The 14,149-nt window shown below is 46.4% G+C and overlaps 1 protein-coding gene across 1 annotated transcript in view; it reads right to left on the reverse strand.

Annotated features, from left to right (window-relative positions):
* TP63 (tumor protein p63) overlaps positions 1-9,991 on the reverse strand; it is a 101,970-nt gene extending 91,979 nt beyond the window's left edge. Inside the window, exon 1 of the mRNA XM_066193356.1 lies at positions 9,925-9,991. Within this exon, the coding sequence (XP_066049453.1) occupies positions 9,925-9,986 (62 nt within the window). The 5' untranslated portion in view covers positions 9,987-9,991. The remainder of the gene's footprint in view (positions 1-9,924) is intronic.
* Between the last annotated feature and the right edge of the window lie 4,158 nt (positions 9,992-14,149).

The raw sequence follows: 14,149 nt of genomic DNA on the forward strand, positions 1-14,149 counted from the left end.
CCCTGGGTGTTTCACAGCAGGATGAATGGAGTGATGTGTCCTCCCCTCAGGAAAGGAGAGCACAAGCACAGCTCTCTGCTGAGGCATCTCCTGTTGGGTCAGTGCTGCCTCCAGCCCTGCTGCCACATGCCAACCTCTGCTGTCCAGCTGCAGCTACGACTGAAGACAACAGAGACCATTTTTTTGTCTCTCTGGGGTCAGCGCCTAACCCAAAATCGCTGCATGGCCCACTCATCCACCATCAATAATCTGCAGCAGGTGCCTGGGGGCACGTGGAGAAGGAAGTAGGAGCTCAGACACCTCTGCTATTGCATTCTGTGGCACAGTATGGGGAAACCCCTCATCTTTCCTGGAGGACCAGTGTTAAATGCCCAAAGCAGCCTAAACCAGTTAACCAAATCCTTTCACATACTCAGATCTCTGCAGCATCAGGGAATATTAAAAGAAATAAAGTAATAGCCCCAGAAATAAAAGCAGGCAAGGTCATTTTCAAGAGGTGTCAGCCATGAGAAAAATACAGCTATTACAGGTCTTCATCACCACTCTTCTGTAGTGATTTTAGATATTTAATAAGGAAAATTGCAAAGTTGTGGAGAGGCAATGGCCAGAAGTCTCATCTTCCTGAGGCTCACAAAATAAAATTCCCCTCTTTGGAGATTTGGTCATCAGTATTTTTCCTGCTATCACATCATTTACCCAATAAAAATACCTACCTCATTTCATTGCTGTTTTTCACAAGGAGATTTCAGTATTTCCCCCAGGAAATGGGACTGTCTTAACTTTTGCAGTGTTGAGTGCAACCAGCATCTCTAAGTTTTCATTGGTCTACCTCCAACACACCAGTACAGTGACCACAACACAGAATGAAAAGTTACTTTATTTATTACAGATAGTAAAATAATCCAGCCAAGCAGATCGGAGCTTCAGAAAGGCAGTCAGAGTGTCCGAAACTGGTTCTGGTTCTACAAGGCTCTGAAAGAGGCCAGAGCCAAGGGAAAAAAGTTGTCCAAACCTAATAGAAAAGTTCCACTTGCAGTAGGAGTAGAGTGGCAAGGAAAGACCTCAGCTACACTGCTGCTCTGGTCAGAGTTCAGGGTCTGGTTTGTGTACTATTCCTTGCCTACATACAAGCAGGTTTTTGAGACAAGGCCCTGGCCTGAGCTCTGGGCTGTCTGGAGAGGAAATGCCCATGAACACAGTTAACCCAAACCTCTCATTTTATGTAGCATAGACAAGTTAGGCACAGTCTCAGCTCAACTTCCCACAGTCCACCCCCGAATGTCCTGAGCTCATCTCTTCCTAAGGACTGTGCACGCTCAGGGCAAGTGCCAGCTGCAGGCAGTACCTGACCACGAGAACCTGAGAGAAACTCCCTGATCAAGGGTTGATTACATGTGTGGCTGGGTCCCCAAACCAGGGACCTGCTCTGTGCTGGGTAACTGCAAGGGAGATCTCTGAGTTCCTGGCTGCCCTGCTTGGTAGCACAAGTGGAGATTATGTGGTGCAAAGAGCAATAGCCTGTGGCCCCCACGGCTCATGATGGGGTTTTAGCCCTGCAACATGGCTTGAGCTCTGTTCAAAGCCTGGCATGTTGCCTGCAACCTTTTCCCTGCTTGTACCATATCACTATCTGTAGTGTTAAGGGCATATGGTCCCCAGGGCAGCAACACATTCTGCCAAGACTGGGGCTTCTTTTAAACTTGCTGATATTTGAACTTTTTTGAGAGTCAGATTGTGCCTCTGCCAGGGTTGCCCCAACAGCTCCTGGGTTTTTTTTGCCCAGGTGCTTGGTGTGCTGCAGCTGCAACCTGCAGGAAGGCACTGGACGCCCCTGCATGCTGAGCAGCAGGTGCTGAGCTGCTGTTGTCCCAGTGCATACAGGACAGGCATTTCCCAAATTTGGCCACTGTGAGGAGGCAGCAGGGAGAGGACATGGGCTCCCCATGGACTCAGCATGGTCCCCCCCACCAAGAGGAAGAAAAGCAAGAGAAATCATGCAGCCCACGGTGATTTTCAGCCCTGGGAAACTATGCATTGCAGGGCAGTTAGTCATATAAATATAGTGAGAGAAGAGAGGGAGAGACAGGGAGCATGAAACGTGCTGCTTTTCTGGAACAGGAGTGTTCTCGGACTGCCAACTGCAAAAGGCTTGTGACATTTTGTGTTGAGTCAGGTAAGACACTTGGCTCCCTAAGATACCTACTCTTACAAAAGCTGCTTCTGTCTTTATTTACAAATACTCCTTATGAACTGCTCAGGGCACTTATAAAGTCCTTCTCACAAGCTTTCTCTCAAAGGTTGAATTTTTAAAAAATATCAAAGAAATCATCATGATAATTCAGAAAGTCCCCAGAACTCTTTAGAAGCAGGAAACTGTAAACAGCAACATCCTGAGTTTCAGTAAATAATTAAAATGCAAAACAGAAACACCAGCAAAGCAGATGTTAGGTGCAGATTCCTGTAATATGAATTCAGTTGAAGCTCCCCAAACTTGTTACCCCCCCAGCCAACCTGTGAAATCTGGTGTGTTTTGGATACTAAACATCAACTCCCACTCCTCACCCTTGCCACGAGTGTTACTCCTACAGGAAAAAGAGCTCTCCTGCTAAATACCATGTGGGCTGCGTTTTTCAGCGTGTAGCAACTCTGTGGCAGGGCAGCTATTCCTAAGCCCAAGGGCAGAGAATCCTTCTCTCAAAAATAAGAGCACTTGCAAAAACCTTTCTGTGTGTCACAAAATAGCTCCAAGACAGGGTAGATGAAGGACAAAGAATTAAGAGCAGATTATAGTCCTGGAAGACAGGAACAAATGAAGTGTTTGTCAGGAACACTGCTGGTGTGTAAGGGAATGCAACCTGGAGCGCTCACAGGATCTTTGCTTTTGTAACTATGCCGGGTGCTAAGAAATTACAGGGTTGGCTCCCTATAATTTTATCAATACATTGCCACATCTAATGTGATTTATGATTTTTGCTTGTGATAATCTTAAAGCTGTAGCTGCTGTAGTGCTACGAATACATATAGCATCACTCTTTTCATCACAGATGAAAATTCATAAATATGAGCAACCAAACTTGGAAAACTGTGTAAAGAAATTTTGTTGTTTTACATGGAAAGTTTTAACCCTGTAATATTTGACCACCTAATGCCCATGTTAACTCTCAGGGCCAGCTGAACTACAGTTTCACACCTGTCACAGCCACCTCATAAACCCCACTGACAGCAATTCCAGTCATCCCATTGTTGTTCTCCTCCAGCTCCTTCTCCCCAGACACTGCTGGAAATACACAGCTGAGCCACTGCTGCTTGCAGCATCCAGGTCACCTGCACAGTTCAAGCTTCTTTCCATGCATTTGTTCAGCCTGCAGTGACTTTTGTGCCTATCAACATTACTAAACCACACAGGCACTGAATCTCCCAGGGCAAGGTTTTGTAAGCAGGCTTATTTTTATTTTGCAAAGAACCTACTGAAGCCCTGATCACTTACTGCAGGGTTTCCCCCTTCTCACTTGGGGAGGTGGCTGTTCTCTTTATAGCTCCATGCACTAACTGAATTCCCCTAGCTTGTGTGTACTGGTATTTATCACATCAGACCACCTGTGGCATTTAAACACCTGATTGGAAATGACTCAGCAGCAAAATCCTGTGGGGAGGTGATCTGCACAGGAGTGATTGTAAACAGGCACCAAAAACTCCCAAGTAAGGGCTAAGAACAGATACAGATGTTTTCATGAAGCTATCTGAGCAGATGTTATCTATCATAAGCAGAGCTAGTCAAACCTCAGAAATCTATTAGAGCAAAGGATTTTCCTTCTGATTATTTCAGTGTTGATCATAGGCTACAAAATTTTGAGGTAAAAAGAAGTCAAAATTTGTATGGCAGTATAACCACTGGCTCCCATCACCATGTCCATGTTCCCAGGAAGGTTTTCACGTAAGTGCAAAACTAGCTTAGAGCCAGGCACCAAACTGAAAGCCAAGTTTCCTTGATCTTCCTCATCCAAGAACCTTCTTCCTCCCCCATAACTTATTACTCCTATAGATTTTTTTTTTTTTTAATAAGGAAGGCTTCAATACTGTTTTGGACATGTGTTGAAGTGCAGAGTTTTTTTGGGGGGGGGTTGTGGTTTTTTGTTTGTTTTTGTTTGTTTTTTTTTTTGTTTTTGTTTTTTTTTTTTTCCCCCCCAAATCGAAGCTGAGCCCTTTTGCTTTGTATCAGGCCAGAAATCCTGGTGTTGGGAGGAGCTTTTGCAAATTAGCTTGTAGCAGAAGGTAAAAAGTAAATCAGCACAGAATCATAACTTGTAACATGTACCATGAACACCCTAAATACCTCTGAACAGACGAACTATTTAAGAACTTGCTTCTTTAATTCCTTCAGGATTTTTGGAAGTTGGGCAAGGCACTGTGAATCAGGTATCCTCTCCTTACAGTACAAAGGACCCCATGAAAGATTTCACATATTCTCCTTGCAGTCCTCTGGGATCTGAGTAGAGAAATGGTTGGTTTGTTTCCACTTTAACCTTCTAAGCAGCACTAAAAGGACCTCCAAGCAGACAAATATTTTCTTGAGAAGCCTATACTGTTTTGAAGAGGAAAAAGTCCTGTCCTTGTCAGTGACTGTGGAGTAAAGAGGTCCAGCAGGGACAGAATGGAGGAGGGCAGCAGGGACAAGCAGACTTCAGGGGCTCTGCCAGGAAGAGAGAACTGAAGAGGGATGAATGTGCAACTCTTGAGCACTGTTTTGCAAAGATTCTACCTTTTAAAGCCTGATCTCTTCTGATGAGATTGCAGTACAAGAACAGGACAATGACCAAACAACACACCTCCCTCCCCTCCTCACCACCAGCAGCACACATCCTTGATGAGGTGCTGGAGGCAGCTGAGAGGTCCCATGCTGGCAGCATGTCCACTGCAGAGCTGCTCTGCAAAGCCCTCCTGCCAAGGAGGCCGCTCTGCAAAAGTTGTTTTGGGACATGGAATGCTGTCCTCTCACATGCATCTGGCTCCAGCTGTGGTCCTTCCCCCATGGAATTTTTACCAGGGGAGGCAGCATAGCTGTGAATGAGACAAGCACCCCACAGGAGAGCTCACAAAGGCCAGAAACAAAAGTGCCTTCCCACCTCTCCATCCTGCATGGAGGCAATTCTGCTCCTTCAGGAATCACCAGCTGCTCAGAACAATTTCTGGGCCCTCTCTGAGTCTCTGGAAAGTACCTGCACTATCACTGGCTGTTTCTGCAAATAGATCTGTAGCAAGTCATGTGTCTTTACTTGACTTCAGGTCTTTCTGCCAACACAGCAAATTTGGTCTCCCATTGCACAGGTGAAGGCAACCGAAATTTGTCCACTCTGTCATAGCAGGAGTCCAGTTATTCCTCAGCAAAACAAGAGGAAAGAGAAAATATGTGCAGTTGCCCAAATGCAAGGATTCTGCAGAGCCTGCACATGGGATGAGATGCTCCTGTGCAACACGACCCTATGACAGCTTAAGCAAATCTCTGTCACAATGTCACCCTGCTGATCCCCGAGTGAAAGGAGAGCTGATTACTGCAGCACTGATTCACAACCACGAGGGACACAGCACTCTGCTGCCTGCAGCCAGCATGTTTTGTCTGGTTGTGTCCCCTCCCAGCCCACGGGAGAGAAGCCTGCAGTCAGTCTCATTAGTGCTGTTGGCAGCGAGGAGCACGGGGTACAGTGAGTCCTCACCTTTGTGCTGTATTGCAGCACTGACCTTGGCCAGACTCCTATCTGATAATTGCAGTCCGTTCACCAGCCCTGTTTGATACGTGTGGGAACCCATGAGGGAAGGTGAAGTGACACATGCAATGCTTCTGATGAAAGATCTCTTTGAACCCGGGAGCTCTGGCTGGCTGGAACTAGGCCCTGCTCACCAAAATCCATCCAGATACAGCACCCAATAGATGATGTTTCCATGGCCCAAACACTCCCCTCCTTTCCAAATAATTTCTAATACCATCCTTTAGTTTTCCTCATTGTTTTCTAAAAATAGATTTTTTTTTTTTCTACATACCTGGCTGGGGAGTTTTGTTTGATTTTTTGGTTTTAGCAACCTCCTCAAAACTTAGGACCATGTCTGAGAAATCAGGTTCCCAGCACAGATGCTGCAGAGACCAGAGGATTTCAGGGTTGTTCCTCTGTTATTACTGAGAATTGGGAGGCTGGACTGTATCACATTGTGCTGAGAATACAAAGTGAGAAATGAAAGGAGAAAGAGCAGCTTGTGTGAGAGCCCTTTCATTCAAAAGGGAGGAGTGAACCACGGTGAAGACCTTCAACACAGCGACGATGTGAAATCCTGAGGCCACCAATTAGCCTGGGCATGGGGAGAGGGAGGAGCAGAGCAAGCAGGACTACAGTCCAGTGCACCAGCAGGTGCATTCCCAACAGCCCCCAAAGAAGAGGGATCCTGGGTAAAACACAGCCTAATGACCATTATTTCCAAGAACACAAGTAACTTATCTGTAAACATCACTCCCTCAACTAGGCATTAGCTGAAAAAAAGCAGCTTTGGGGAGAGATACTAATGACATAGCTCTCAACAGCTGGACTTTGATCATAATTACAGTGCCTTCTTCATCTTACATTAGTGGCTTTCAGCTGCAGCTAGGTGGGCACTTCTTGGAAGGTGGAAATCCCGCCTGTTTCAGATAATCAGCTCTTTTTATGACTCAGAGCTGACCTGGGTTTTCTGCAGTGCAGGATGAGCTCCCACGGTACCATCCAAGCCAGTAATTCATGGGGGTCAGTGGCCTGGCACTTCAGGGCAGGTGCTTCTGTCATTACGGCAGCATTTCCCAAGTCCCAGGAGCCAGAGCACTGAGTGTGCATATCCCTGGTTTTCAAGGGTTTCCCTTTATAAGGAAAGTAAGAGAAAGACTTTGAGGTCTGCTGAATTTTAGCATCTCTCAGCTCTTTCTGTTTAAGGAGAAGAAAAATGGGCAGACTCAGGAGACCCTTGTCCAGACAATGTCACTTCAGTCAAGTTACATTTGCATCCTTCACTTCTGCAAAAGGATGTACATCCCCATCAGCACCCACTGTTCCCCTGCCCCTCTGTCAGCTGGGCTGCAGCTCCAGCACACAGCAATGAGTTGGCTTGTGAGGGAGGAGGCTGCTGCCCTGTGACCCAGCTGAGCTCCCTATGATTTTTTGTGATACCCACATTTACAAAGAATTTAGTAGCCTAAATGGGGGAGCTAGGCTGTTCATACGGTGGCTGGAGTGGCCTAAACAATCACACATGGCACAGACTCTGGGCACTCAGCTATTTTTCCTCATCTGTGGCACTGAATTACTGTGTTGTTTGGATATATCATTTCGCAGTGGCCTGTGAAATGACGGGCATAAAGCATATGAGCATCATAAAGGCACATTAGCTAAAGCTCCTCCATGTGCTCTGTGTTCACCTCTTGACAGAGGAAATGCTTTAGCTGCCTCCCACATGTCCTGCCTGATGGACACCTCCAAACTGAAGAGATGAGTAGATGAAGCAACAGCAGAGGGTAAATCAAAGGCACAAATCTTAGAGTTAACTGGGATTTATAACTGCCTCCCCCTCCATGCTAAACTACAGGGAAATCCGTGTGGCATGCATACCCTCCCACCAGTTTAACAGGGTTTAAAACACTTTCCACTATTGGTTTTTGACAGCATACCTCAGCTTAACATTATCAGTTTGCTGGTTAGATAATTACTAGATGTAATTTTCAGGTTGCAAAGAAGCACGCTGGTATTAGCTAAATAAAGTATTTTGACCACATCAAAGCAGAAGCGTTTCAAACTGTGTAAAATAAATGCAATTCTGAAACTATTGAATTTTTTTAAAGCAGTCAGAGAAATGCCACATAACACATCATGAATATTGAAAAATTAGAGCTTAAAGATGAAGACCATCTATGTCTCAGACTGAGAAAAATATCTTTGGGACCAGCTTTGAGCTGATTTTGACCTGTGGCAGAGCACAGTCACTAATAACTGAACAAATGCCACTCTTGGCTCATGTAAACAGACATGCATAACAGCTGAGACATGTTGTTACTCTAAGCTACATCTCAAACAGGTTTTATGACTGAGGGGTGTCACAAATTCTATCTGTCCTGAGGCTTCCCACACTGCAATGGTCACTTAAAAACTCACCATGCTGCTAAGGCATGTGGTGAGGAGCAGCACTTCTATTGTAAGGCCTGACTTGCTGGATGAGGCAGATTTGTAAGGGTGAAAGGCTTATTTAAAAAGTTCTACCAAATACAGCTAATGGTTTCTTGTTCTCTTTAATTCATGCTCCAGCTGTATTTTTTGCCTAAGCCACAGCATCAATTTATGGAACCTGTTATTTGACATGAGATAGGATACAAACTGGCAGGAGTTCACTGGCTGGGAAACTGTCCCAGAGCTCAGGATACACTTCCCAGTGCATCTTCACGCTTTCCAATGTCAGTTTTTTTCTCTTTTTTCCTTTTTCTTCATTTCCAGTTTTGGAATTTGCCTGGCTGGGGCTTCCAGCCGTGGAAACACTAATGTGCTAAAGACTCCACTGCTGCCAGCCCAAATCCACCTTGCTGGGCAGGCAGTGTTCTTGTACTCAGGGTCAGTGGCGCTGGGTGGCTTTGCAGGAGATCAGAGCGTGGCTGCATGTGCCTGGCCAGCCCTGGGCTCGTGTTGTGGAAGGTCTCCTTGGGGAATCCAATACCCCGGGCTTCATTCCACCTTCCTGTGCCACGGCAGCGCGGCCAAGGACCGTGCGCTATTTCCCAGCCTCTCTCCTTTCCCTCTGCTGGCCCCAAACGTGGCCCCTCCTCGCTGCCAGGTCTCCACTCTCCTCCCCAGGACCTTCACACAGCAGGGGCACCAAACACCCAAATTAAGGGGGGCTAAAAGCCCCCACAAACCTTGTAACAAAGCACGACAGTGGGGAAAAAAAAACCCCCAGAGATCACAAAGCTGCCTGCAATGCCACAGGCTGGGTGATGGTGGGCAAGCCCTTTCTCCAACACAGAGCTATGCAGCAGGGTAGCCTTCCCCAGCACCCTGCAGAGGATGCAGAGTTAATAGTTAACTCTTCCAGGGATTAATGCCTCCCTGTGACACCAGCCAGGGCTTTTACAAAACACAGACAGAAACCAGTCTCATAAAGGAGCTCAACAAGTGACTGTGCCCAGAGGATTTTACCTCTCCGAACTTTACGACTGGAAAAATACCATCTACATGTCATTTGCATGCTTAAATATAGTATCTTCTATTGGGAGAAACAAACAAACCGACAATGTGATACTGTGACACCTCGTGTGGGCATGCTCTTTTATCTGCTGGAAAGTTATAAAACTCGGGGTAACAACAAAGCTAAAATAAGAGTGGTTGTCAGGCTCTGACGCTGGCTGTTAGACAGAAGGAAAAAATATTCCTGGAAAATTGCTCTCTCTTAGAAGGCAGTTTTTTCTTCTCTGAATCTTTTATATTAATTATCTGTCCTTTAAATTCCAAAATCTCAGGGCTTAATAGTTCAGCTCATATTATTCCCAGGAGTTTCTTCACTTAAACAAACGAACACACACACAACAGAAAGCTAAAGCCATTCCTCTGCTACCCAAAGCACAGTGTAACCTTCTGCTCCAAAACACCAGGAGAAAGATACTATCAGCTTTCGTCTTATTTATCATATATTTTTTTCCCCTCTAATGCCAAAGAGGAAAAAGGGGATATCTTAAACGGATGCCTATAATTAAACAGTAACCTGTTGGAAAGCCAAAAATAATAATAAGCTCCACTGAGCATGAAGAGAGCGGCACATTTTTTCCGCGTGCAGCCCAGCTGCCAGCGGCCGATGGCAGGGAAGTTAACAATTACACAGAAGGCTCTGATCAGACCTGAGATAGGAGGGTTACGTCACACTCACACTCACCGCTGGATGCAGGGATCAGGGTAGTACGGCAAGGTGGTGAAAGGTGCTGCTTCAAAATTCATTTCCTTCCAGCCCCTCCTCGGGGACAAACCGAAATAAAATAAATAAATAGATATTAAGCCAGCAGGCTAAAAGCAATAAGGTCAAGTGGTACACGAGGTACAACTTTAGAGATTTATTTTACACTTGCGGATGGGTGGGATCTGCCGGGGACTTGGCCAATGGGATTCCTCCAGTTACCCGAGCATCACCACCACTCCCTCCTCGCCAGCTGGGCATCTTCTGCACAGATATTTTCCCCTCCTCTCAACATCCTTAATAAACTTTGGTGTACGCTGGCCACACTTGTTGTTGGGAGCTCATCTGGGGCTTCTCTGAACTTCTGATCTCGCCGGTCATTGGTTGCCTTCCCGCCTGACTTCACAGTTTAATTTTGGCAGCTCTTGCAATTTTACAGAGCTCTGTGACTGCTGGTCATCCTCGTCTCCAGATGGCTGGAGTTTCCTCTGCTGGGTGCAGCGCCCGTGCTGAATTTCATCGTATTTTAAAATCTTTCCTTGTCAACTCTGGGGTTAGTACCTGCTTATAGTTGCCTGGGGAATTTTTCAGTCTCTCTCACACCACAGCTCAAACAGTCTGTTGTGGTCACAGTTTCAAAACCTGAATGACAAAATGTGGGGAAATTCCTCAATTAAAATTAACTCTGAACTTTTGCTCCTCTGCCTCCCCTTCCTGCCCTCCTCCCTGCAAGAAATCTATCAGATATATTTAATGTTTCCCTTTATAGCTTTTCACCATTTTTTTCCAAAACAATTGAGTTTGTACAGAAATCTTGCATTGTTCTGGTGTTCTGAAAATAACATATACATTTTCTTCATTAAATAAAACACAGTATTTTCAATTATCTTGAGAAGAAAGTAAAAGTAAGAAAATAGAAATCACATCTTTTTCATACACTAAAACCTAGAGAAACAAGAGAGAAGTCCACCAAAACAAACTACCAAAGATGAAAAGCAGATCTGATTTTCCTGAAGTAACGTGAAAGCAAGAAAGGATGGCTTTAATTCTCTCCCTGCCACCTCTTTTTTCTTTTTTTCTTCTCTCTTTTGAGTCACACAAAAAATCATTCAGGAAAGCAACCTGTTTTGTCCTCCTGTTTTATCCCCCCTCCATGATTTATCCAAATAGTACAGGCTGTAAACCTATCCTGGTTTTGTGGGTTTGGAGAATGAATGAAATATGAATCAGGAGCTAAATTAAAATGGATTCCAGCAGGAAAAAAATAGCACCCACATATCTGTGCACCAGAAGGATTGCATCTTCAGGCAGACCTATATGTTTATGTGGATGAGAACTGTAAGGGACTGCCCTATAGCTCACCTATAGTGCGTATTTTGTGCCAATGTCAGCACTAATTCCAGCCACCCCTGAGCAAAAGTCAGCAGCCCTCTGAGATGGCAGCAATTGCCTCTTATTTTTCCCCTCTGTATTTTCCTTGTACAAAATGTTGGTTCGAAGAATGTCACGTGGAAACATTTTCTTTGCTGCCTGTGCCAGGGTGGCAGGAGAGCTATTTCAGACTTGACATTCTCCACCCACACTCAGCCTGATAGTTCCTAACATCTGTGAATTGTGAATCCTGTAAACTCGCAGGGCTGATCCCCAGCCAAGTCCAAGCAGCTTTCACTAAGTGGCACTCACCAAGGAAGAGAGGCTGGAAGTGAAGGATGTGTTTACTAAGTGGAGTTAAGGGCTCTCCACTGCTGGACGCTTCTTCCCCTGCCTGGCCCATGGAAGAACAGTAACATCAAACACCTTTTCTCTCTTAGGCTGAACCCTGGAGTAAACATCAAACCTTGTAGCTTGTGTTATTAGGGAAGAGGTATGGGAATCTCCAAATCTGCTAGGGAGCAGAGGGGAAGATTCACAGCAGGGTTTGCACACACACAAAGCAGCACAGAGAGAGCTTCAGAGCGGCTGCATCCTCTTTGGCTGCTGAAATCAAAGGTATTTGCTGTGGGCAAATACCTCCAGGGAGTGGGCAAGGAGGGCCACACCAGCTCATGGTCCACACTGCCGGCCTGGCTCTGGTCTAGGCTATGAGCATCCACTCTTAACCAAAGACCCAGCAAGGAAGTACTCTCCCTGCCCAGACCATTTGCAAGGGCTTGGGTTCGTGCTCTCTTGCTCCAGGACATGGTTTCAATCTGCGCCCATGGATGTGGGTATGGATAACCAACCACACACAAAGGCACCAGGCTGGGCTCTGGGCACATTGCTGAGACCTCATGCTTGCTCCTGGAGAAACACCAGAAGCTGGTTGGATTTGGTCTACCATGCCCTAACCCTAACCCTAACCCTGTTACCTCCTCGAGCTTGACTTCATGGAAGAGTGGTCACACATTGTGTGCTCTCCAAACAGCCTGGAAAAGTTTGTCTCTCCTCATAGATTTCAACCTAAAAGGCAAAAGAAATGTCATGAGAAAAGTGCTATTCCTGTGAAACCCTGCTCTACCTACTTCGTCATGGGAGCTGGAGAAGAGTCTTTCCCAGAATGGCCTGGGTGCAATGACCAATGCACTGGCAGCAGGGAATAACTCCCACCTGGATACAGACCCTCTCCTGGTTTTGGCCAGCCTCCTCACCTGGCACATGCCCAGATTACACATCCCAAGGGCTTTGTGAAGTAAAACTGGCAGTTCCTGATGTTGCTGCTGCTGGACTGAGAGTGAACCTGGCCACTGCCTGAGCTCTGCACAGCCTTGGTACCCCAGGCACAGTAAATACAAGTCTGTTACAGCCCAAACCCCCCGTCCTGTGGTTTCTGTTTGTAGTGCTGCAGATAAGAAGTGGTAGTCTCCTGCTAGCAATTCACACCAAAAGAATAAGTTCTCCTGAGAAAAAAAACAAAACAAAACAAAACAAAACAAAAAACCAAAAAGCACCATGTAATTCTGATGAGAAATAGTGGCTTGTTGCAGGGCTCTCTTCTCACCCACAAGGCACTGATGAGAGATGTTTCTAGCAAGGACGTTTCCACAAAAACTTCAAAAGGGGCCACTGACTGCCTAAGACCTGTACCATCCCTCATGCCAGGGGTTGGGTAAATGCAAATTGCTCATGGTTTGGTTTGCTTTGGCAGTGCACACAGCAGCTGCCTGCTTTTCCCAGAGAACTGGACATTTTCAGCCCCCCACAAAAATCTGGAGATGTTCTGACATAGCTCAGAATATCTATCTTTTACTTTTCCCAGCTGGAAAGCTGAGCCATGGAAACCCACTGGCAGTAGTGTCCAAAAGCCCCCTGCAAAAGCCATCAAGTGTCCTGATTTCTCTCCTGCAACCCAAACTTCCTCCTTCCTGTTCACAGCCAACACTTAGCTATGGGTTGATCGACCAGGAATTGGGCAGAGATATTCACCAGTGCAGCGAGGTTGCATCCAGCTCGTCTCAGCTGCAAGGCACGTTGCATAGCACAGTGGGCAGTGGAAACACAAGCACAGGGTGTGTGCCTGTGTGAATTGCCAGTGCCCCGTGCATAGCTGGGAGGGTCTCGGGGCTCAGTGGTATTTGGCCAAGTTCACTTGCACTGCCTTAAATGAAACCTACTGGGAGATGGAGGCCAAGACTTTTAAGAGTTGGGGATTTCAGAGGAGGGTCTGAGTGAGTACACGAGGACAAGTAAATTTCAGTTAAGAAGAAATTCTTTATTTGGGGAGAAATTCTTTACTCTAAGAAGAAATTCTTTGCTGTGAGGGTGGTGAGGCAGTGGAACAGGTTGCCCAGAAAAGTTGTGGACAGCCCATCCCTGCAAGTGTCCAAGGCCAGGCAGGATGGAGCTTTGAGCAACCTGTTCTAGTGGAAGGTCTCCTCCCCACAGCAAGGGGCTTGGAACTGGATGATCTTTAATGTCCCTTCCAACACAAACCAGCCCATGATTCTGTGATCCTGGGAGAAACTTTCAGTGGCAGATCTCAAGAGGAAAAGCAGCTAGTTACAACCCCCAGTGCTCACTGCCCTTGGCAGGAGGTTTTCCTGCTGGTGGAGAGTGTGAGGCTGATCTGGCGGCTGCAGGCACGTGTCCCGCAGGAAACCGGGGTGTCGGGGCCGTGTCTGGACAGCGGATTTACAGCCGAGCCCGCGGTGCTGGCGGCAGGCAGGCAGCGCAGGAAGAAGCATGTGTGTAGGTGGGCAGGAATGCGGCGCTGCGCTGCGCTCCGCCGCTT

The sequence above is a fragment of the Chamaea fasciata genome, unplaced genomic scaffold, assembly GCF_029207755.1.
Source record: "Chamaea fasciata isolate MVZ Bird 193981 ecotype frontalis unplaced genomic scaffold, bChaFas1.0.hap1 SCAF_11, whole genome shotgun sequence".
Classification (NCBI taxonomy): Eukaryota; Metazoa; Chordata; class Aves; order Passeriformes; family Sylviidae; genus Chamaea; species Chamaea fasciata.